Here is a 21,784-nt window from a genome sequence, read left to right on the forward strand (position 1 = left end):
GAGTGTTCTTTTGGATGGCAATAGTTTCATGTACTGGCTATATCAGGATAAAAAGTGACCATGGAAAGAAGCATGGTAGCATTTGATAATGTCAGCATCTGTTATCCTTGTCAGTCAAATGGTTGAGATGTTTGAGTTACAACTGTGTCAGCAGATGTCCAGAGTTCATCTTGTGCTTAGCTAGAATTCAACAGCTGACCTAAGTGATGGGGATGGCATTATAGTGTGGCTATGTTCTAAGAGAAACAAGACTTTACCGAGTTCTATGCGATTTTTATCTAAGGTTTGTTTTGCTGCTTGTTTACAATACTGGTGCAGGAAAAGGTGCAAAGTCTGACTCATGTTAATGCTCAATTTTAAGAATGTGAGCCTTCAAAAGTTAATCTTTAATTTGTTGCTCAGGTGCCCTATTTCTAGAAATGAGCAGTTCTTCATAGAATAAGCAAGGTTTGATTCCTTTGCTGCTAGTGAATTCTGCTCTTAGATTATAAATTGGTTGATTATAGTGTTAGTTTTAATACCAGTGTTGCTTTACAAACTATCTTTAAATATTGGTTGCTGGCTAAAACAAAATGTGCTTGCAACATACACAAAAACCATAACTTTCAATTTCAAATCTACATAATGAGAAACATTCACATCTTTAATATAATCCGAATTTGAAAACTTTTGATATTTTTAACATTACTTCATTTAGTAACAGCTAGAATTTGATTTTGAGAATCTGTACTACTTATGAATTGTTTGAAATGTTAATATGAGCTGAATTAATATATGGATTATGAATGTTTCTTTAAGGCTTCAGCTCTTGTTTTTTCAGTTTTTACCTGGTTCTTGCAAGTAATAGTTTAGGGGTAGAGCAAGCATTTCATTTCTTAACTCTTCATCAAAAAACCTGTTTAACAAATAACAAGATAATTTCATATTTTGTTGTTCAAATTTTGCCTCATGATATTCAGATTTAATCTACCATCTTTAAATTTCTCAAAACTTTTAATTAGCATTCTTCTGATATTTGAAAACAAGCCTTTGGGAACTAAAGACATCTGGTTGCTGACATATGAAAGCTTTACACATGAATTGAATGAGAATTTAGATATGGCTGCTTGCAGCATAAGCAAGTATATGGTGCCTTATGGCCCAGATGTCATTGTGCCATAATATCAAATCCACTTACCCTGAGTTTTCAGCTAAATAAGGTTTTTTTAAAAAAGGTTATGACCCTCAATTGATTAGTAGTGATCTTCTCACTCCTAAATCCTTACACAAGTGTCGTGTTTTTATTGTTTATTCTAGTGGTGTTGATTTTATTTTCTTAGGATAGATTTAGGACAGAAAATAAAGTGTCTGCTTCTATAACCAATATTGCTCTGACAATGAAGATATATGCAACACTTAGACAAATGTTAATGTTTCACAAATTGTACTACTATTCACCTGATCCTTTCACCCAAATACGACTAAAGTGGATTCCTCATTCTTTGATCAGCTTAGTTCAGTTTTCTTTTAGTTGTAGTTCATACCTGCCAAAAATACATACTTCTTTACATTCCATAATATTGTATCTGCATATGGGTACATAAAGAAGTATGTGCTCTGGACAGGTTTTAACAGCTGCTAATTGCCGGTTGAAACTGAAAACATTTTTTCTTTATCCTAAAGTGCAAAATAATTGTTCTCAATTAATTTCAGGAACTGGTTTTTGTTTTAATCTGCTGGTGAAGCTAAAATTCACTGTGTAGTTTACCTGCATAGTAGTTTAAAGCATATTAAAAGTCATTGTTTGTCTATGAGGATTTCAAGTACTTGTCTGGACTTCCATTGCTTCTTACTGTCAATTAAGCTTGCATATGAAGAATAATCTGCCTTCATCAAAAGTTGGCTGTACCAATTATATCCATGAAATGGGATGTTGTTCTCCACTTTGAGTTTGGTTTGCTGGCTGTCTGCATCCATATTTAATTCTGTTCATTCTAGAGGCTGAAGGCAATTATCCAAATAAAATGGAAATGATTTTCTTTGTAAAAAATCCCAATGCTAGTAGTTTGTTGTAGCTCCCACAATTTTTTTTATCGAGTTATTGAAGATGATGCTGAGTACAAAATTCAAAGCGGGTGACGGGAAATCTTTGGCCTATAGTTGGCTCTAGTTCACGCATTGTGAGCTGGTCCTTACTGAACATTTATGAAATAATTAAGTTCATTCAATAGTTCCTATATTTGCAATACAGAGTCATTTGCCATTTACCATATCAGATATATTGCAATATTTAGCCATCTAATTAATTCCATCTCTTTCTGTTGAATCTGTTAGTGTGGCATAGAAATTACAAGATCAGGTGGCAAAAACCTATAAAATTAGTTTGTGGGGTCAGCTATTTTTTAAGAGGTGAAATGTACAAATAACAGTTTTGAAAGGTGCTTAATTGCATTTGTGACATTGATTCATGATCTGAACAAGGAAATAGGTTCTCATAAGTATTAATTTAGAGAAAAGCTTGAGTAAAACATCTAAATGGTAGTCAGGCAAGAGAAAAACCATGTATGTTCAATTTCTGCAGCCCATGACAAAAAGCTAGTGCAGCTGATAGAGAGCAAATCAGAGCCTAGCAGTAGCTAGCACAGTACTACAAGGAGGAACAGCAATGCAGCATAAGAATTATAACTTGCTTGTTTTCAGATTTGAACTGGATTGTAATCATGCTTAAGAATAAAATACCTTTAATGTTCTCTCTTAGTAAAAGTGTTGTGCAGTTAATGCATTGCCATCCTTTTTCCTTACTATAATAAAATGGTCACAAAATGCTAGCTAGATGTGGTTTGAAAGAGAGAACAAAGTGATGCATTTCTCTAAAATTAATACTTTTAGAAATTGCTTAGATAGCAATGGATGCAATGTTCTAAAATATAGCTAAGGCAAGATTTCTTGTCAAACAGGTACCTGTCTATGGTTTTTAGGTTAAATAGGATTTTTCCAAATTTACAGATGCTTGATACTTAAACACACTGGCAATAAGTGTTACCTACAATAGAGATTAACAAAAACAATCTATTAAATGATACATGCAGACAGGAATCCTTTAAACATGTGGAATAATTTAGGACTTCTAATGCTCTGTTACCTGTAAGCTTATCATGCAGCATTTGCAGTTGGAAGAGAGGTAGTGACCTAGAGAGAGACATCAGCAGCAGCCATCTCATCTTGAGTGTTCACTCTATTCGCTGATTCAGCTCTTCGTTATGTGGGAGGGGGAGCAGTGAGAAGGTGAAAGTGAATACATATTTCACTTTCTAAAATAGTTATATCTAAAACGTAAACCGGAATTTTAATGGGTATCTGCTATGTGGATGCGTGGAAACAAGTTCCTTGTGGCTGCAAGACTGAAAGTAAAATATCCAGGGTAAGGCTGCTAGGAAACCCAAAGCAGGACAAAGTCTTCTTGTTTGTCAGTTGAAAACAACGAAAAAAATGTTCACGAAATCTTAAAAATTAAGCATGCACCTGCATCCCCCCCCCCCATAAAGTATTTCCCCCTTCCTTCACTTCAGATGTTGCCCTTCGTCTCTCTTCTTCCTTGGGTTTCGGTTTCCAGCCAGATTTGTTGTAGCTATTTTCTGTCTTCAGATGTCGAATAGATGTTGTTAAGGTCAAGGCTCCCACATACATGCTATTTCGACTGGCTCTATTTGCCTCTCAGAGTGAGCGAGCAAAACTGTTTCAGCTTTATAGGCAGCTAAGCATTCAAAACATCCACTCCCAGGCAAACAGACTCTCTTCTGCCTCTCTCTTCCCTGACCATATTTAGTCAACCATTGCAAAAAATAGTATCTCGGCTGTTGGTTGCAGTTCCAGGGGCAGAGCGTGGCTCTATCTTTCTTTCTCTATTGATTGTTCATCCTGCAGTCCCAACAGTGCTCAGTCATTTGTGCTGATATGTTTTTAGCAATGTCAAATAAAGTGAGGTATTCTGTTTCTACTTAGGTTTTTCTAGATTTTTTTTTATCTTGAATTCACAAGCCTCGAGCATCTGTGACTCTGTTTTGAGGCATTAGACATCAAAACGAGGGGAAAGATACTGAGAAAAAACTAAGGAATAAGCAGCATTTAAATGTAATGCCATTTTAGAAATACTTCTGTGTGTGAAAACAAATTAAAATTTGAAGAATTAGACCTAAATCTGTTAATAAGCAAGATGGAAAAACTGTGCTTAGTTTTATTTTAAAATCTTTCATAGTGCAAGGGCAGTTGAGCTTAGGAAATACTGCAGTATATCTTATGAATAGTGAAAACAGCAGACAAAACAATATATTAAACATGGCTAAAAAGATGGTATTTCCTATTCATCTCTTGATAAAATACCTTATTGCAAGCAATTAGGGGTGGACTCTAATCAGATGGACCTCAAACAAGTAATTTCTATGCAGCATTCCTGTAATCACAGTTCTCCATTTATGGGAGGACTGCTGAAGGGAAGGATGGTTTTTGCTGTTGCAGGAAACTCCAACATGCAGCATTCAGAAAAGGGGGCAGAGAGGATGTGGGGGACATCATCCCTTATTAAATGTTGTAAAATATTTGAAAGGAATAATGTGTTGGAAATATAATATGTCAGTGCAATATAAAATAATTGACAAATAAGAATTATTTAACCTTAGCTATATCACAAGGACTGCCTGGTATTACCTGTACATGCCTTTTTCTATGTTGCAACCTGCAAATGTTAGATGGATGATAATTAGATAGATAATGGCCATTTTCTCTGGTGGCACCCTATGTTTGGATTCTCCTGCCTAGGTCCCTCCACTGTTTAAATATATCAATTAAATTAAATAAATATATGTAAGGTATAACACACATACATTTCCTTTCTGTACTCCCCTAGCAGCACCTTCTGTTCTAACCAAAGTACTAGGTTCCCTGTATGTTCTTGGGAAATTATCATAGTTTAAAGGCTGGGGAAATTTTCTAAAGAAAAAAGCAGTGGAGCACTGTTGCTGCCATAGAATCTTGTATCTGAATTCCATTCATATACGTTAATAGGAAGAAAATATGTAGTGTCAGTCTAGCAGATTGAAGCACACCAGGTGGTACATGAGCTGCATGAACATAATTCCTGGATGTGAAGTAACTTAATCGCAGGGAAGAAGCTGAGATTGAGGGCAGGGTTGGAAGTAGACATTCTACATATGTACTTCTGTAAAAAAAGAAAGAAAGTCCGTATTTTCTTTCTTCAGGCAACCCCATATCACTGCATAATTAGGACATTGGTACAACATCACCTTCATGTTTCCTTCATGATAAACGTTGGGAAACTGTTTATAATTTATTACTTCTGGAATGTAATAATGTACTTTTTGCATAGTTCTCATTGAGCTTGAAAGTTAGGATGAAAATGTAGTAAAATTCAAAGAATCTCGCTAAAGTGATTAAAAATAACTTACTTAGAAAAGAATCCCAATAGATTTTGGGAGTATACGGATGCTAGAGTAGGCACAAAGAAAAACAGGAGTCCTTTTGCACGAATGAATTTCCATTATGGAAACCGGTGGAATGTTGCCCAAAATCTGCAGCTTGACCATTGGACCATTACAGGATAACGATACAGTACTTTATATTTTATTTCAGTGCAATGAGGGTGTTACTGTCTAAGCTCCCAAGACCATGGATTGTGGATGAGAAAAAAGATGATGGCTATACTGCCTTGCATTTGGCAGCACTTAATAATCATGTGGAAGTGGCAGAACTTTTGGTGCATCAGGTAAGGGTTTTTTTAAAATATACTTTGACAATAATTTTTTAAAAGATATCTTCAAAACTTTTTTTCTATGCCAGTTTGCCTTTTAATGAGTTAGATCATTTGTACATGAGTATTTGTACAATGAGTATTGTCTACTCTGTCACTGACTTTCCATGGTGTCTGGAAAAGTTCTTTTATCATTGCCTGCTACTTGAGGCAACTGTGGAAATACCAGAAGTTGACTCTAGGACCTTTTGCATGCAAAGCATGTATTCTTCTAGTGAGCTGTGGCCCTGTCCATAATCCATGCAACACTGGTGTGTTTGTAGAGGTATATCAGTGGAAAACCCACATATTCTGAGGGATCTGTTTTGCCAATTCTGATATGACAAAGTTACACTTTCTACGTTATGTTAGTGTATTTTACGAAGACCCTGATTTTTAGTGATTAACATTCTTGTAAGAACACAAGAAGAGCCTGCTGGACCAGACCAATAACTCATTTAGTCCAGTATCCTGTTCTCACAGTGGCTGGCCAGATAGATGCCTGTGAGAAACCTGCAAGCAGGATTCAAACTCAAGAGCCCTCTCCCCTCCTGTGGCTTCTAGTAACTGCTATTGAGAAGCATTGCTGCCTCCAACTGTGGAGGCAGAGCATAGCCATCATGGCTTGTAGCCCTTAATAGCCCTCTCATGTTTTTGTTTTGGATTTTTTGAATCCTCTTCATTGAATCCTCGCATCCTGGGGAAGCGAGTTCCAGAGTTTAACTGTGTGCTGCGTGAAGAAGTACTTTCTTCTATCTGTCTTGAGTCTTTCACATTGAGCTTCATGGGATGTCCATGAGTTCTGTAATTATAAGAGAGGGGGGAAACTTTTATCTACCCACTTTCTCCAGGCCACTTTCTCCAAACTAAAAAGTCCAAAGTACTGCAACCTTTCTTCACAATAAAGTTGCCCAATCCCCTTGATCATTTTGGTTACCTTTTTCTGAACCTTTTCTAACCCCTACAATATCCTTTTTGAGGTGAGGCTACAAGAACTGTATTCCAAATGTGGTCACACCATAAATTTGTATAACTGCATAATAATGCTGGCAGTTTTAATTCCTTTCCTAATGCATGGAATTTGCACTTTTCACAGCTGCCACACACTAGCTAGCCTTGCAGGAAGAAAGGCTCCCCCACTCTATTTTACCAGCTAGTCCCAGTGTAGCTTAAGTTGCACATTTGGTAAGATGCTCATTCAGAAGCAGCTGTCCTTGTTGTAAGCAAGTGGGAAAGTTACCAACTGAATGTCTAATCTAGTAAGACATTTTGAGGGTTGTTGCTTACATTAATTCCATTTGCAAGTAGTGTTATGCTCTTATGTATAAATTGGGTTTTAAAGATGACTAATAGAAAGATCTAGGGACGCGGGTGGCGCTGTGGGCTAAAGCCTCAGCGCCTAGGGCTTGCCGATCGAAAGGTCGGCGGTTCGAATCCCCGCGGCGGGGTGCGCTCCCGCTGCTCGGTCCCAGCGCCTGCCAACCTAGCAGTTCGAAAGCACCCCCGGGTGCAAGTAGATAAATAGGGACCGCTTACCAGCGGGAAGGTAAACGGCGTTCCGTGTGCTGCGCTGGCTCGCCAGATGCAGCTTTGTCACGCTGGCCACGTGACCCGGAAGTGTCTCCGGACAGCGCTGGCCCCCGGCCAATAGATGTGAGATGGGCGCACAAACCCCAGAGTCTGTCAAGACTGGCCCGTTCGGGCAGGGGTACCTTTACCTTTAATAGAAAGATCTAATGCGGCTTTCATGTCACATGATCAATATGTATGCTATTATAAATAGTTAGATATTCATTTGGTTTTAGCCTCATGAACTAATATGTAAATGAAATATTTTTTGGCTTTTGGGACCAAGAAAAGGTCCAGTTCAGGATTTCTTGTTGGTTTTAATGTTAATAAGTAACAATTGAAACATCTCTTTCAGGGCAATGCTAACCTGGATATCCAGAATGTAAATCAACAAACTGCACTGCACCTTGCTGTAGAACGACAGCACACCCAAATAGTGCGGGTAAGGTACCAATAGTAGACCATAAGGCAGTTTCTCAGACTGTAGGTTACAGTTGCACAATTGGGTGCTTTTTTCTTTTACCAGGCCACAAGCACACAATTCCTGTTGTGTGGACCCTGCAATATATATGCTTGCTCATTCTCTCTAGTATATATCATGCTTAAATTCTGTTCAAACACATACTGTCTGTTGCTGTATTAACATTAAAAAAAATGAAATATACACTTGCTTTCGATATTCTCGCTAGTTCTATTGTGGATTGAAAAGTAGGGTACATTGATTGATTTGCACAACAACACTTCTGAATTATGCCTTGTGGCTGTCCCAGAGGAGGATTCAGGAGCACACAAGCCCAAGGCTTGTTGTAGTTTTTTCCTATCATGCTAAGCTATGGTGTAGTGCAATGTCTGAACTGAGCTTGTACTCCATACATTTTCACAGCAAACTTGTATTTTGCCTCCATTTTATCCCAACTATATTAATATTCCTGAATTTGGAAATAGGGAGGCATCAGAGGTGATGTCGGTCAAATGAAATAAATGTATATTTATAATATCACTGAATTGAAGCAGCTGCTGATAGAACACTCTTTTTGTTGTGTCCTAATGGTTGCATGAATGGAAGACAGCTTGTGCCACCTATCCCTTTGCCTCTTCCCTCTCTGTAGCATTTGTATTTCCTGATAAGCCTCACTAAATAGACTCCTGAATAGTGGGAGGTGGGGAAAATAATCTGAAATCAGATGGGGGAACCTTGCACAGTGCAGCCTCACTCCGTCTGTACATTGTGGCCTGCACTGTTCTGGAGCCCTGTCCCCAACCCCATGGAGAGACTTTGGAGGGGGTGTTAGGACTGCAGCGAAAGAGGAAGAGCAAGTTTGGTTGTCTGAGCTGCCTTCTGGTCATGCAACAACAACAACAACAACAACAACAACAACAACAATATAATTTATTATTTATACCCTGCCCATCTGGCTGCATTTCCCAAGCCACTCAACTATTAGATGCAGCCCATTCTTATCCGCTTGTTACTTAACTCTGACATATCAAATTGTGTGCTAGTTATATTTCCTGAGATTAAAATTAGATTTGGTAAAAACAGAGTTTAAATTATACACCTCGGGTTACAAACACCTCAGGTTACAGACTTCACTAACCCGGAAGTAGTACCTTGGGTTAATAACTTTGCCCCAGGATGAGAACAGAAATCGTGTGGTGGCGGCGCAGCGGCAGCAGTGGGAGGCCCCATTAGCTAAAGTGGTACCTCAGGTTAAGAACGGTTTCAGGTTAAAAACGGACCTCCAGAACGAATTAAGTTCGTAACCAGAGGTACCACTGTATAGCGTAAAAGATATAAATAAGTCTGAACATAATTAAAGTGACTTTGCATGGCAAATTTATGTGCTATTGTGCACTTCAGAGTTTCTAATGTGTCTATGACTCATTATGTGAGAAAAGAAATGTTCAAAATGTTGAATTGTTTCTCCTCAGCTTCTAGTTCGTGCAGGTGCTAAACTGGATATTCAGGATAAAGATGGGGATACACCCCTCCATGAAGCCCTGAGGCATCATACTTTGTCACAGCTTCGTCAGCTCCAAGACATGCAAGATGTGGGCAAGGTAGATACTGCTTGGGAGCCATCGAAGAACACAGTAAATAATTTGAATTTATTTATTTCTTCTCTACTATACTTTCTCTCTGCAGTATGTTGCAAGATCCTGTTTTGTTTTGGTCTGCTTTCTGTTTTCTGAAAAGCAATTATTTAAAGATAATATTCCATTAAATATAAATGCCAATTGAGAATTAGTTTGGCATATTATCATGGACAACTTTGGTAGAAAAACATTTTTTTTTAAATCCCCAAATATTTCTGATTTTCGTAATCAGCTTATATTTCTTTTCAAAAGTTCCTAAAATGTCATTTGAATTAACAAGCAGTAATCCAGAACAAAAATGAGCTAAATAATTATAGTATGCATGGCTTCTAACTTTTCAGTTGTATGCTTTGTACTAAACGATAGAAACTGACAATAGAATTTATATATACGTTTTAGATAGTATTTTGAGCATATTTGTCTGTGTGGTTGTATATACTAGGAAAGTGAGTTAATTTTTATTATTATTATTGAGGCAGAAAAATAGGAAAAAATAACTGCAGAGAAATTGTATGATTTTTATGGCAGTAGTGTTAACAGCAGATGAGGGTTAGATTTTAACTTAAAAATATGGCAAATGCCAGAATTGTGCTGAGTTGCACATGAAGGGTTGGTATGTGGGATGAATGGCTTGGTACAAAAGAACTGTCAACATCATGCATCCTATCCAACACTGCTGCTCCACTAGTGCAGTGGACTTTCCCAATGGAATTTCCTCCTCCTCTCATGTTCTCTGCAGCTCCCCATGCATACTCAAAATCAGCTCCATGGGGTAGGAGGACTCTAAGGAGCAGATTTAGATGGTATGTGGGAAGAGGGAGAGGAAGGGCAACACTTCCTGATCCAGAAAGCATTGAGAGAGCTTTAAAACCTTGATGCCGCTGGACTGCTAGATGCCCAAATTTATCCTTTGGGGGTACACATTGCCTCTGTGCTTCCCCCCAGCTCTCACAGCAAGTGAGCTGCTCAACCGGAGCAAAACCCGCCATCCGCCATCTTCTGAGGCAACCTGGTAGTTCCACTCACTATGCCACTGGGACTCTGCAAGTGCAGTGTTTGATACTACCAGACGATACAATATTTCACTCTGTTCAAGGAACTTTGAAGAGAACTAACTGCATGAAGTTACACTTCAGGGCTAGTATTTGCTCAGATCTATTAATGATACAGATTTGTCTTGTCGGTTTTGTTTTCTCATAAGATATTATTTTTCAGGTACATCATTAGTTGCGAATTTACTTTCTTTCAGTTGATAATGGGACTGGGTACTCAGGGAGCAGAAAAGAAGAGTGCAGCATCTATTGCCTGCTTCCTGGCAGCTAACGGAGCTGACCTTGGGATTCGTAATAAGAAGGGTCAGTCGCCCCTTGACTTGTGTCCTGATCCTAGCCTCTGTAAAGCATTGGCTAAATGTCACAAAGAAAAAGTCAGGTTTGTATTGTAGCAGCGCAATAGGATTAACCCACATTTCCTTTCCAATTTTCTGTTTGCTATAGAACAGCTGATAAAGCACACACACACACACATATGTTGTAACCTGCCCTGGGACGTTATGGGGTGAAGGGTGGGTAAGAAACCTTGTAAATAAATAAGTACGTTTATCCCAATTCTAAGAGAAGCAAATAAAATTAAAGTAGATTTTCATTCTCACAATATTTAGTTTCATGTGGGCTAAAATGAATAGTGGTGTTCTCATTTATGTTTCTTAATGTTTTAATGTATTACAATCCTTGGTTTAGCTGACAAGCAAGGGGTTAAATCCAGCTCAGTTTGGCGACAAAGACAGTCAGCCCTGGTGTTTTGCAGGCATTGACTGAGAGAGGGATTCATTCAGGCTTCTTTCTCTGCTCCCGATCACTTGATCAGAAGGGGAGAAAGAAGCCTTTGCTAGCCCTATGTCGAACACTCTGAGAAGCGCCAAGCATAGGGCTGACCGAGAGGGGAGAAAGGTTCCTTTTGCAAGCATTGACAATGAGAATTTCCACTTGCTGGCAGTGCCTGCAAAGTGCAGACTACTTTCTCCTTTCCATTCCCATGGTGCAACACATGGGGCGGCAATGCCCCTTAAGATATATACCTTGAGCTATGGTTCCCAAATGCTTGGGGTACACCATATGCAGGGGATTTGAGGCAGGACAACCATATGACATCATAATGGCATGTGATACACAGGTGAGTTATTCTGCCCACAAGTTGTCCTGCGGGATGGGGCCTGAAAAAAATCAGCCCCTGGAGACAAAATGTTTTCTCCACCCCAGGGCTAGTGGAAGCCTTTTCTTCAATCATTTATTTTATTTTGCCGTTTACTTTTAATTAACATTTCACACAATGTTTTCGTTTTTGAATTCACTGTTCACTGTGGCTATTCTGTGCATGCTGCCCTCAGCAACATTTCAAAATTGGTCAAAACTTTCAGATAGAAATTTACTTAATGCATGCTCCCTGTCAGGAATTTTGGAATATGAGCCATGATCAAAATCGGCTCTTCCGTCCACATACATACTGTTGCAAATATTCTCCCAGGGGCAGCACCTTGTGTGTCATGGGATATTGGTGTAGAAAGCCCCTGACCATGCATTGGATTTTTGAGCTGCCTAGGAAACTTGCCAATTGAAGGAATGAGGTTCAGGTTCCTGTGCCCAGTCTGAACTCTGTATGCAGCACTTTAGCTCTCAGCTGTTGCCTCTTTATTCTTCAGTGGGCCTCACAGGTTTTTGAAATATTTAAATAATAATCCAAGGTTTTGCCAGTTTTCCAACATAAATTTAACTAAATGTCAGTCAAAAGTGCATATAGCCATGTTTTCCTCTTAAGGGAGGGGAACCTCAGAAAAGAAACTGTTCTGTAATATATTTATTAAGACCATTTGAAAAGCCATAAAGGAAGGCTTTTGAATCTATTGGAATTCTTCATATGCTAGACATTAAGTAAAACAAGCTGGATGTTAAATAATCTTATTTGTTTGTCAGGGTTTTTTGCATAATATCTAGCCTGATTGAGTTTTGATGAATTCAGCTTTGTATGCACACTTCGTGACGTTTTGAGAAGTATTAATGAAGATATTCTTCTGCTATTTGTTTCCCATTTTTACTAAATGTCAGTGCCACTCTAAGTATTAAAACAGTCCAGGAGGAATGTAAAAAATAATAATAATTATATACTTACCAAGCTTAAGGTTTTTTGCCCTTGGCATGATTTTAAGCTATACAGGATTGCCACTTTTTTCTACCTAATTCTTTCAACCTTAATGGCAGGGTGCATTGTTTACTATTCCCCTGAATTTCCAATGCAGATGAGTAAATATTAATCTTGAAGCAAAAAAATAAATGATTACATATACTGTCAAACCTCGGGTTACAGACGCTTCAGGTTTCACGTTTTCAGGTTGAGCACTGCACCGAACCCGGAAGTACCAGAACGGGTTACTTCCGGGTTTCGGCGCATGCGCAGAAGCACTAAATCTTTCTTTGTGCATGCGCAGAAGTGCCAAATCAGAACTCGCACGTGCGCAGACACGGCGCTGCAGGTTGCGAACGTGCCTCCTGCACGGATCACGTTCGCAACCTGAGCATTGAATTGAACACCATGTTTTTCTAATCATTCAACCTGCAAAAGCATTGCAACTTGCCAGATGGAATGATGCCCCCTCTCCCCTCCCATGTACTCTCTTCTAGGGGTTCTCCCAAAACACACACATCCCAAGCCAATTTTGGGGGGTGCAGGAGGTGGAGAGGAGGGGAAAGCCCTGTTGTGCATGTGGAAGTCATTGTACACAGCTTCCACTAACATGACTGATTAGGTGAACTATGCACATTATGTTGAATATTTATATAATATCTCAATGAATATTTGTGTTTAGTGGTCAGGTTGGTTCCCGGAGCCCTTCTATGATCAGCAATGATTCAGAAACCTTAGAAGAATGCATGGTATGTTCTGATATGAAGAGAGATACTCTATTTGGTCCGTGTGGGCATATTGCTACCTGTTCTCTCTGTTCACCAAGAGTCAAGAAATGCCTTATCTGCAAAGAACAAGTTCAGTCCAGGACAAAGGTGCGTGCTTTTATTTCCAGCTCATTTTAGTATGACATATCTTAAAATATAAGTGTTTATGCACCATTTTAAACTTAGAACATTTTAAATGATGCTCTTAGAATCAAACAGCAGAAACGCTTAAGCAAATGACAGTCTTGGTCATAGTCCTAAGCAGCAGACTGTTACATTCTTAAGAATTACTTTTGACTGTGCTAAATCCTCTGCCAATTGTTTTCATTAGATGATCCCAAGTTCTGGTGTTATGAGTAAAAGGAAAAAAATCTCTGTCCACTTTCTGCATGCTTTGCAGAATTTTATAAACCTTTTCCAACTCTCACTGGTTGCCTTTTGAAACTAAACCCTGCCCCCAACTTTAAACCTTCCTTTGTACAGAATGTGCTCCACCCTCATAACTATTTTGATCGACTTTCTCTGCACCTTTACTAGGTCTACAGTTTTGGGAGACATCCTTTTGCATCTCTGCAGATTCCTTTGGTTTTTTGGTGTCTGCAGATTTGCCCACCTTGCTGCTCCTCTTTAACTCCAAATCATTTATGAAAAAATTAAAAACCACTGGTTGCTTAGGAGACCCTGCCTCACCTCACTCCACTGTGAGGACTGTCCATTTATTCATTCTTTTTTTAACCAGTTTCCAATCTGTTGCTAAGCTAACTCAGGAGTATTTGTGAGGGATTTGTGAAAAGCTTTTTTTAAAAAAAATACAAGCGTATTGTGTCTATCGGATCATCCTTTCCTAAGTGCTGACACACTCAAAGAATGTTAAAATGTTGTGAGACTGGAGCCGTTGTGTCTTCCTAGCAAGACGTGTTATTCTATATGCTTTATAGTGTTATATTTAATCATATTTTGAACTAATGTACCCAGAACACACATTAAGCTGACTGAGCTACAATTGAGAAACTAAAAGCTTCTTTATGAAAAGTTGAAGAGTTATGTAATTTTTCTTTGTAGATTGAAGAATGTGTAGTATGTTCAGACAAAAAAGCAGCTGTGCTCTTTCAGCCGTGTGGACACATGTGTGCTTGTGAAAGTAAGTTCTTTTGGTGGCTAACAATTGTTCTGTGGAATAAGATGATTAAATTCACTTGCTGAAATAGATCAAGTTTATTGGAAGATGGATGTATTAAAATATAAAAGTAAATTTCTGAGTCACACTCAAATGTGTACGGGGTGTTCTGCCCACCCCCTTACCAGAGAAGAGAAAAAGCTTAGTCCCAGATTGGTGTGAGATTCACCCCTTTGCTTATAAAAGTGAATAACTGATTGTAGATGCTGGTCGGGGGAGCATACCTTTTTGGAACTATCTTGTGCTAGATGATAAACTGTCTCCAGTTCCTAACTTGGATGAATCAATATTCACTGGTGAGGACTATGCAAAATGGGTGTGCTATGTGTTCTAGGCTCCCTATGATATTTTCTTGTTAATCTGTTCATTACATTCCACTTTTACATTAAATAAGTAAAAAACCCTGCATCATTCTGAATAATCCCCCCCCTCCAGATTGTGCCAGCCTGATGAAAAAATGTGTACAGTGTCGGGCAGTGGTAGAGCGAAGAGTGCCTTTCATTATGTGTTGTGGTGGGAAAGGTACAGAAGACTCCACAGATGACATTGGTGAGTTTGTTTATTTTTCTTCTTTTAGCAGTGGTTTCAATTTGCAAACTCCTTCCTGATTCAGGAAATGGATTGCTTTGGAACCATTGTTCTGATGCAGTTAATGGGCTAGTAGTAATTTTTAAATTGGTTCAGCTCTTTTGTAAGTATTTCGTGTCACCATTTTCTTTTCTCTGCATTGTGTAGCAAGTGGAAACATTCCTGTTCTGCAGAAAGACAAGGACAATACCAATGTCAATGCTGATGTACAGAAATTGCAGCAGCAGTTGCAGGACATAAAGGAACAGGTAAAAGAAATAGATAACTTTTATGATCAATATCAAATGAAAGCTTTGTGTGTGTTTTTAAGGCATTATATGAAAGTTATCAATAGAAAGGTTTATGTTATGAATATTATTATTGTTATTTTAATTTATTACCAATCCTTCATCTTAACGTCATGGGGCAAGTTACAATAATTAAAACAACAATTAAAGGAATATAGATAGTAGGCATACTGTGCACTGCAGTTATTGTCATCAACTCTAGAATATCTCCCTAAGCATCTTTTAGGTTCAGTAATAAATAAATAATGGAAAAAGATTCAGGGTGTACTCTTTCTTCTATTTTCACTTAAATGTCCACAGACACAAACTGGATTTTAAAAAAATGATGCATGGACATATGTTGCGGAAAGGCAATTCATTTCATGTATGTTTAACAATTGGAATGTAGGACAAAAGCCACATCATTTGAAAGAATTACATTTCTTTTCTTCAGACTTTATGGCAGATTGAATATGGGTTTTAAACCTTTGCAAATAGTGAAACCCTGCCATGTAGAAGGGGTTTTTTTAAATAAAAAAAAAATCCTTATTAGAAATGACATTTCTATTTGGACTTTATCAACCTTTATCTATTAGTCCACTATTTTGTTACCCAGCCCTTATCCACAAAGCTGATGATAAAAATAAATAACAGTGATAAAAGTAAGATGGTAGTAACAGGCAGTAGTGTTGAGTTCAGCTCCCTCTGAATCAGGGCAGCAAGAAAGTGCCAGTAGGGTGCTACTGCTAAGACAATCACTGCAAAGGCACTCCCTCATCTATTCATGTCTTATTCTTTCTCTCTCCTCTCCTCTACCCACTTTCTAGCACAAACACTGCAGAAAATATAAACAGCAATGGTTCTTACGTAAACTGCAGAGCAGATCATGGGGGTGCGTGGGGAGAGAAGAGGAAGGGGAAATCCCATTGCATGAGTGGAACTGTTTGTACAGTGCTGGATGTAATCCATAGTCTCTTCTCCCCTGCCACCAGAGAACAGAACAAGAGCCAAAGAGAACAAATCCACAGGAAACTCTAGTCCTGCTTTCAAAAGCATTCCTAATTTTTATGCTTTTATTAAAAAGGAGGGGAGAAAGATGAATGCGCAGATAAAAAGCCAAAAGCCACCTTTAGTTTGTTCCCCTCCCCGCCCCCAAACTTATATTTAAACTTATTTTCAGGACAGCAGTGATCCTCCAACTGAGCAGTGAGTTTCCTGAATGGTCTATCCTTCCAAGGACAAATCAGCTAAGTCATCCAAACTAGACTCTGCCTTCCTTTCTGTCCTGTAGGCAGGACCAATAGTCTCCTTTCGGCCTCCTTTGATACAGACAGCACTTGGGCGTTCTAATAAAGTCATGGCCTCCATTTTTATTTAACATCACATCGGACAGAGTTCTACAGACTCAAAGGGGTCATAATATCTAGAAATAGATGGAGATTTCATTTTTAGTTGCCATTAGAAATTCTGAAAGGGTTTGTGTGTTTCCAAAATTTCAGAAGTGTTTAACTGAGCTTCACAGTCTGTTTCTGTGTGACGGATTTATTTCATGTTTCACTATACCTTTTAATTGTATAAAATAGATGTCATTTACAAAGACACTTATGTCCTTAGCAATGATGGTCATAATAATAAAAATATGAAGAATGTAGCATTGCTTCAAAACTTTGAATGTATTTAGCAAATGTGACGTTGGCCTAAGCCCATATACAATACAAAATGATTCTGGTGTATCTTTCTGTGAGGAACGCTAAAGATGTATGTTAAGTGCTTTGAGAATTTTTAATCGCTGAGTTAAATTTTAGCATCACTACTTTAAGGCAGGTGGTTGATGAGTATCCTTCAGAGTTTTTTATGCTATTTATTTCACCAGCCTCACTTTCTGAAAATGGTATTTACATTAGGCGTAGTAAGCTAATAAGGTATAATACTTGGTTATTCTTTGTCTCCAGACAGTTCTTTAGTTTCATTTTTGTCTCTTACAGACCATGTGTCCCGTGTGTTTGGACCGTCTAAAGAATATGATCTTTCTCTGTGGTCACGGAACATGTCAGCTTTGTGGTGATCGAATGAGTGAATGTCCTATTTGCCGAAAGGCTATTGAACGAAGAATCCTTTTGTATTAAAATATAAAGTATCTTACAGTAGCTTGTCATATTATTACTACATTTTGCTCATTGAATCTTCATAAGCTTTAGTGGCAGCTAAAGTTTGTCCTGAAAACATTTCTAATGCTATGGAGTTGTTGCATTGTAAGTGCTTAGACTGACAATACAAATCAGTATTTGAGTGGTCAACCTCTCCTATCAAGAAAGCTAAACCAAGTTTAGGTTAATTAACAATGCAGTCTTTTTTATATCTTTTGCCTTTCTTTTTCTCCCCAACCCCTTTATGTTAAAGGGACAATTTCCTGTTGGTATTTTTATTTTATATGTATGAACTCTAATTTCACTGTTGATTTTTATACTGTCAGCTGTTTTCATGTATAAATATTTTTAATTCTCTAAATTGTATTTGTTTTAAATACGTTTTCATAGTAGTGTCAGTAATAAATTGCAAAAGCAAGCTAAGCCTCGGAGCTAGGTACAGGAATTTTTAAAAATCAGCACAATAAATGAATAGTGTTTCAGTATTACAAAATGCCTCTAAAATCTGAAAGCCTATAATTTTGTATGGTTTTCTTATTGTCCCACATTAGTTTAAAGGAGAATGAGGATTATTACAAAAGTTGCTGATTTTAAAGGGCTGCTTGTAGCCTCCACATACATAGCAGGGGTGCCTTCTAGAATTGGCCTCCTGAAAAGCCGCCTCCACAAATGGGAGAACTCCTAATGTGATGGTGCTGAAGATAGTACAGGCTGTTGCTAGTAATGAAAAGAAAACGCACTGCATAATATAGCAAGCCCTTCTTTCGGCCTGAGAGGCTTTCAGGATCTCGGCCATAATCCCTTCAACTGAGAACAGTTTTTAGAATGGTGACAGACATTATTATTTGTATACTTGCAAAAGAAAACCATTCTATCTGTAGGCTAGAATTTAAAATTTTAAGTCTAGTAATTGGACTTAAATGCCACCTTGCAAAAAGGGAATATACAGCAGAGAGTTTTAAGATAAATAGGAACAATAGCTTCTGTAATATGAATATTACTCATTTTGGTGCAGACTTCGCAGTATGCATGAACTTTTCTTTTCTGAAACTTCATTGGGACCATTCAGTTAATAACCAAGACAGTGCTTGATACGTCTGTGAGATTTCTATAAATTGGGGGGCTGTTTAGGGAGGATAAGGCAATGATGGGTTAATATAAATGCTATCCAAGGATATGGAAAAGCATCTTGCTCTGAATGTTCTGCAGTAGGCTGTAGATAGTCTCCCAAAGATTAAATCACATATTTTAGATGGTGCATGATTGCAGAGAATAAGTTAATTTTTGGATTTATAATTAACAGATACACCATTTATTTGTATTTAACTCCAATTCAGACAAATTCTTATAAGCATGTGGTGAAACATTAGATTAGAAAGAAAATTGCCTTTAACAATTTGATTCCTGTTAAATTTACTCAAAGGGAATTACTTGCAGGAATATACTATATTTGGTAAATATAATCTGTGTCATATAAATTTGAGTTGAGATTTTTATTTTATTTTATGCAGAAGTTTGCAAATTGCCTGGAACAAAGTTAATCATGTCTTAGGAATGGTTTGTGATGAAAGAAGGTACAGAAACATTGCATACATAAAAATATCCATGGTATATAGGATTGTGCTGCAATTCCTAAGCATAGCCATCAGGAAGTTCCATAAAAGCAAACGGGTCTTGGATCCCTTACATTTATCTTTCAAAAAAAGATGCATATGATTGTGTAATAGAACGAAGTATAAATTTGTTAAATAAGTGTGAGCTGCTTGACTTCTTAGACAGGCGTGCTTACATTTATAAAATACTTGTTTCTGTTCTGATTTAGAAATTGCTGGCTATTTAATTGTATAGTTGTTGCAGTATTTCAAAAGTGAAATAGCTAGTTCCAAGAACAATTTGGATAACTATTTCCACAAACGGTCTTCTGAAATTGTGCATGCATATGCACGGAAAAAAGATCTTAGAGAGTTTATTAATAGTAACATAATTAATAAAATAATGTGGCACTTGAGCTAGATTTTTTTTTCAGGAGTTTGCCATCAAAAGACTTTTCATTGATTTTGAACACCCAGTTTATATAAGGAACTAAAACAAACGAGGCATTTTATGCCGAAAAGTAAAGGAAGAATGTTGTATGTCATAGGTAGGGCAAATGTCAATGCTTTGGTGACAAAGGAGTTTCTGGTATACAATGGTGTAATTCTGTGTTCTATTATTTTAGCACAGCTGGAAAAGTTGAATGATAAAGTTATTAAATCATTTTGTATCCTCTGTCCCTTTTCTCCGTTCTACAAAACACGTTCATAGCATGACTAGTCTTATAAGCAGGTCAGTTAAGTTATTCATTGTCTAAGAGAATGGACGCGAGGTGCTGCATTCACCTCAAATCTAGTAGAAGGAAGTAGGGCACTTGTATTAGCAAATCTTACTTTTTGTTGCTTTGATGCTATTTTATGTCATTCTGTTCACAATGTAGAGAACAAAATTATTTTAACGTCCCTTAGCCAACAGAAAACTACATTTGTTTAAACCTTTCTTAATTTATTTAATAAGTAGTTTGTTAAACCTTTATAGTATAGAAGACAGATGTTGAGACTTGAATTTATACTTTTATTAAACTGTAAATATAAACCTGAAGTGTATGACTGTGTCAAACTATATTCTAATCTGCACTATATTAGAAACAGTACTTGCAGTCCTGACCAGAGAACTACGCATAGGGCCCAACACCTACGGTAACAGGGTTCCTACGGATAGTGTTCCAGTAATTAGCTGCCTAAACTAGCCGTGTGCTCCCTTCTGGCTGTGCCCTAACTCCAATGTTCTGCATTGTGCATGTGCTGTATAGCTGCTGGGGGTGAGGAGGGTTGCCAAGGGCCACCGGAAGTAGGACACTACTTCACAGCCAATAGGTGAAAAGAGCAGCTGTGCAATACAGCAGCAGGAAACCATTTCTCAAATGGGCACTAAAACTACCAAGTCAGCTGTAGTCATCCTGTTGCTTGAAGACAGGAAAATATCATCACTCCCAACAGAATCTTTGACTCACTCCTTCCTCGGAGTGAGTTTGGCTTCTAACCAGATGTAGAAGAATACCTAACACTCAAGGAAGTACATACAACCAATGCAACATCCATAAAAGCCCAATAACACAAACACATATGTGCACTGGCTGCACTCTAGACATTTGGGTCTTCAATTATTGCATGTATGTTGGTCAGCAGTGGGATGGGGGTGGAGTCTTGGTTCTGTCCTAGTGCTCCCTCAGAAACACCCTTCAAGTGAGGACAGTGGTCCCTTCTTGACTGGGCACTAGGACAACAACAGTGTTCTTAAGCTGCTCCTACTGACTTAAGTGAGTACAGCTAAATTAAGTACGTATTTGAAATAACCTGCTGGAGGAGACACCTCCGAAGCACAACCTCTGAAAAAGAGTACAAATCTATTTTGCAATATTTTGTGAATATACTTGGGTTCAGCCAAGTAGCTAACTGACACACATATTGCAATGGCGCATTTGTTGAAAATGCCTGCACTTGTGGTCACATTAGGTCCAGTCGTAGCCGACACTGGGGTTGCGGCGCTCATCTCGCTTTATTGGCCGAGAGAGACGGCGTACAGCTTCCGGGTCATGTGGCCAGCAGGACTAAGCCGCTTCTGGTGAACCAGAGCAGCGCACAAAAGCGCTGTTTACCTTCCCACCAGAGCGGTACTTATTTATCTACTTGCACTTTGACGTGCTTTGAACTGCTAGGTGGGCAGGAGCTGGGACCGAACAGTGGGAACTCGCCCCGTCACGGGGATTCGAACAGCTGACCTTCTGATTGGCAAGTCCTAGGCTGTGTGGTTTAACCCACAGTGCCACCTGCGTCCCCGAGCTGTGTCTTTAGGAGGCACCAAATTCAGAGAACTGTAAACTCAACAAATGCAAGCACTGAGCAACCTAGTAAGAGAAGACCCAGACATTATTCTGCCCAACAAAAGTGAACAAAATGACCCAAGGATTCTGTTTTGAAGAGGGATTTAGTATGATGTATATAAACAATGTCCTATGAACATCTAGAGATGCATTCTCAGATGGGTTAATTGGAGATGGTCACAAAGTAGATAACATCAATTATTTCAGCTTGTGGAAAACTGAATTGATCTCTGGCAGAGTTCAGCAGAATGTGCTGGTTTCTCATGCCTCTGATCCTAAACTTTCTGTAGCATGGAAT

General features: G+C 38.3%; 1 protein-coding gene across 2 annotated transcripts in view; it reads left to right on the forward strand.

Moving 5' to 3' along the window:
• The window catches only part of MIB1 (MIB E3 ubiquitin protein ligase 1), a 39,977-nt gene extending 20,139 nt beyond the window's left edge, over window positions 1–19,838 (forward strand). The window contains exons 13-22 of one of the 2 annotated variants that reach the window (XM_081204184.1): window positions 5,626–5,758; window positions 7,707–7,793; window positions 9,284–9,445; window positions 10,698–10,879; window positions 13,308–13,500; window positions 14,455–14,533; window positions 15,005–15,118; window positions 15,305–15,405; window positions 16,604–16,629; window positions 17,409–19,838. In XM_081204184.1, the coding sequence (XP_081060310.1) occupies window positions 5,626–5,758; window positions 7,707–7,793; window positions 9,284–9,445; window positions 10,698–10,879; window positions 13,308–13,500; window positions 14,455–14,533; window positions 15,005–15,118; window positions 15,305–15,405; window positions 16,604–16,629; window positions 17,409–17,439 (1,108 nt within the window). In that variant the 3' untranslated portion in view covers window positions 17,440–19,838. The remainder of the gene's footprint in view (window positions 1–5,625; window positions 5,759–7,706; window positions 7,794–9,283; window positions 9,446–10,697; window positions 10,880–13,307; window positions 13,501–14,454; window positions 14,534–15,004; window positions 15,119–15,304; window positions 15,406–16,603; window positions 16,630–17,408) is intronic. The other variant, XM_081204183.1, reaches the window with a different exon arrangement.
• Window positions 19,839–21,784: the final 1,946 nt, after the last annotated feature.

This window comes from Podarcis bocagei, assembly GCF_964188305.1.
Source record: "Podarcis bocagei genome assembly, chromosome: 8".
NCBI lineage: Eukaryota > Metazoa > Chordata > Lepidosauria > Squamata > Lacertidae > Podarcis > Podarcis bocagei.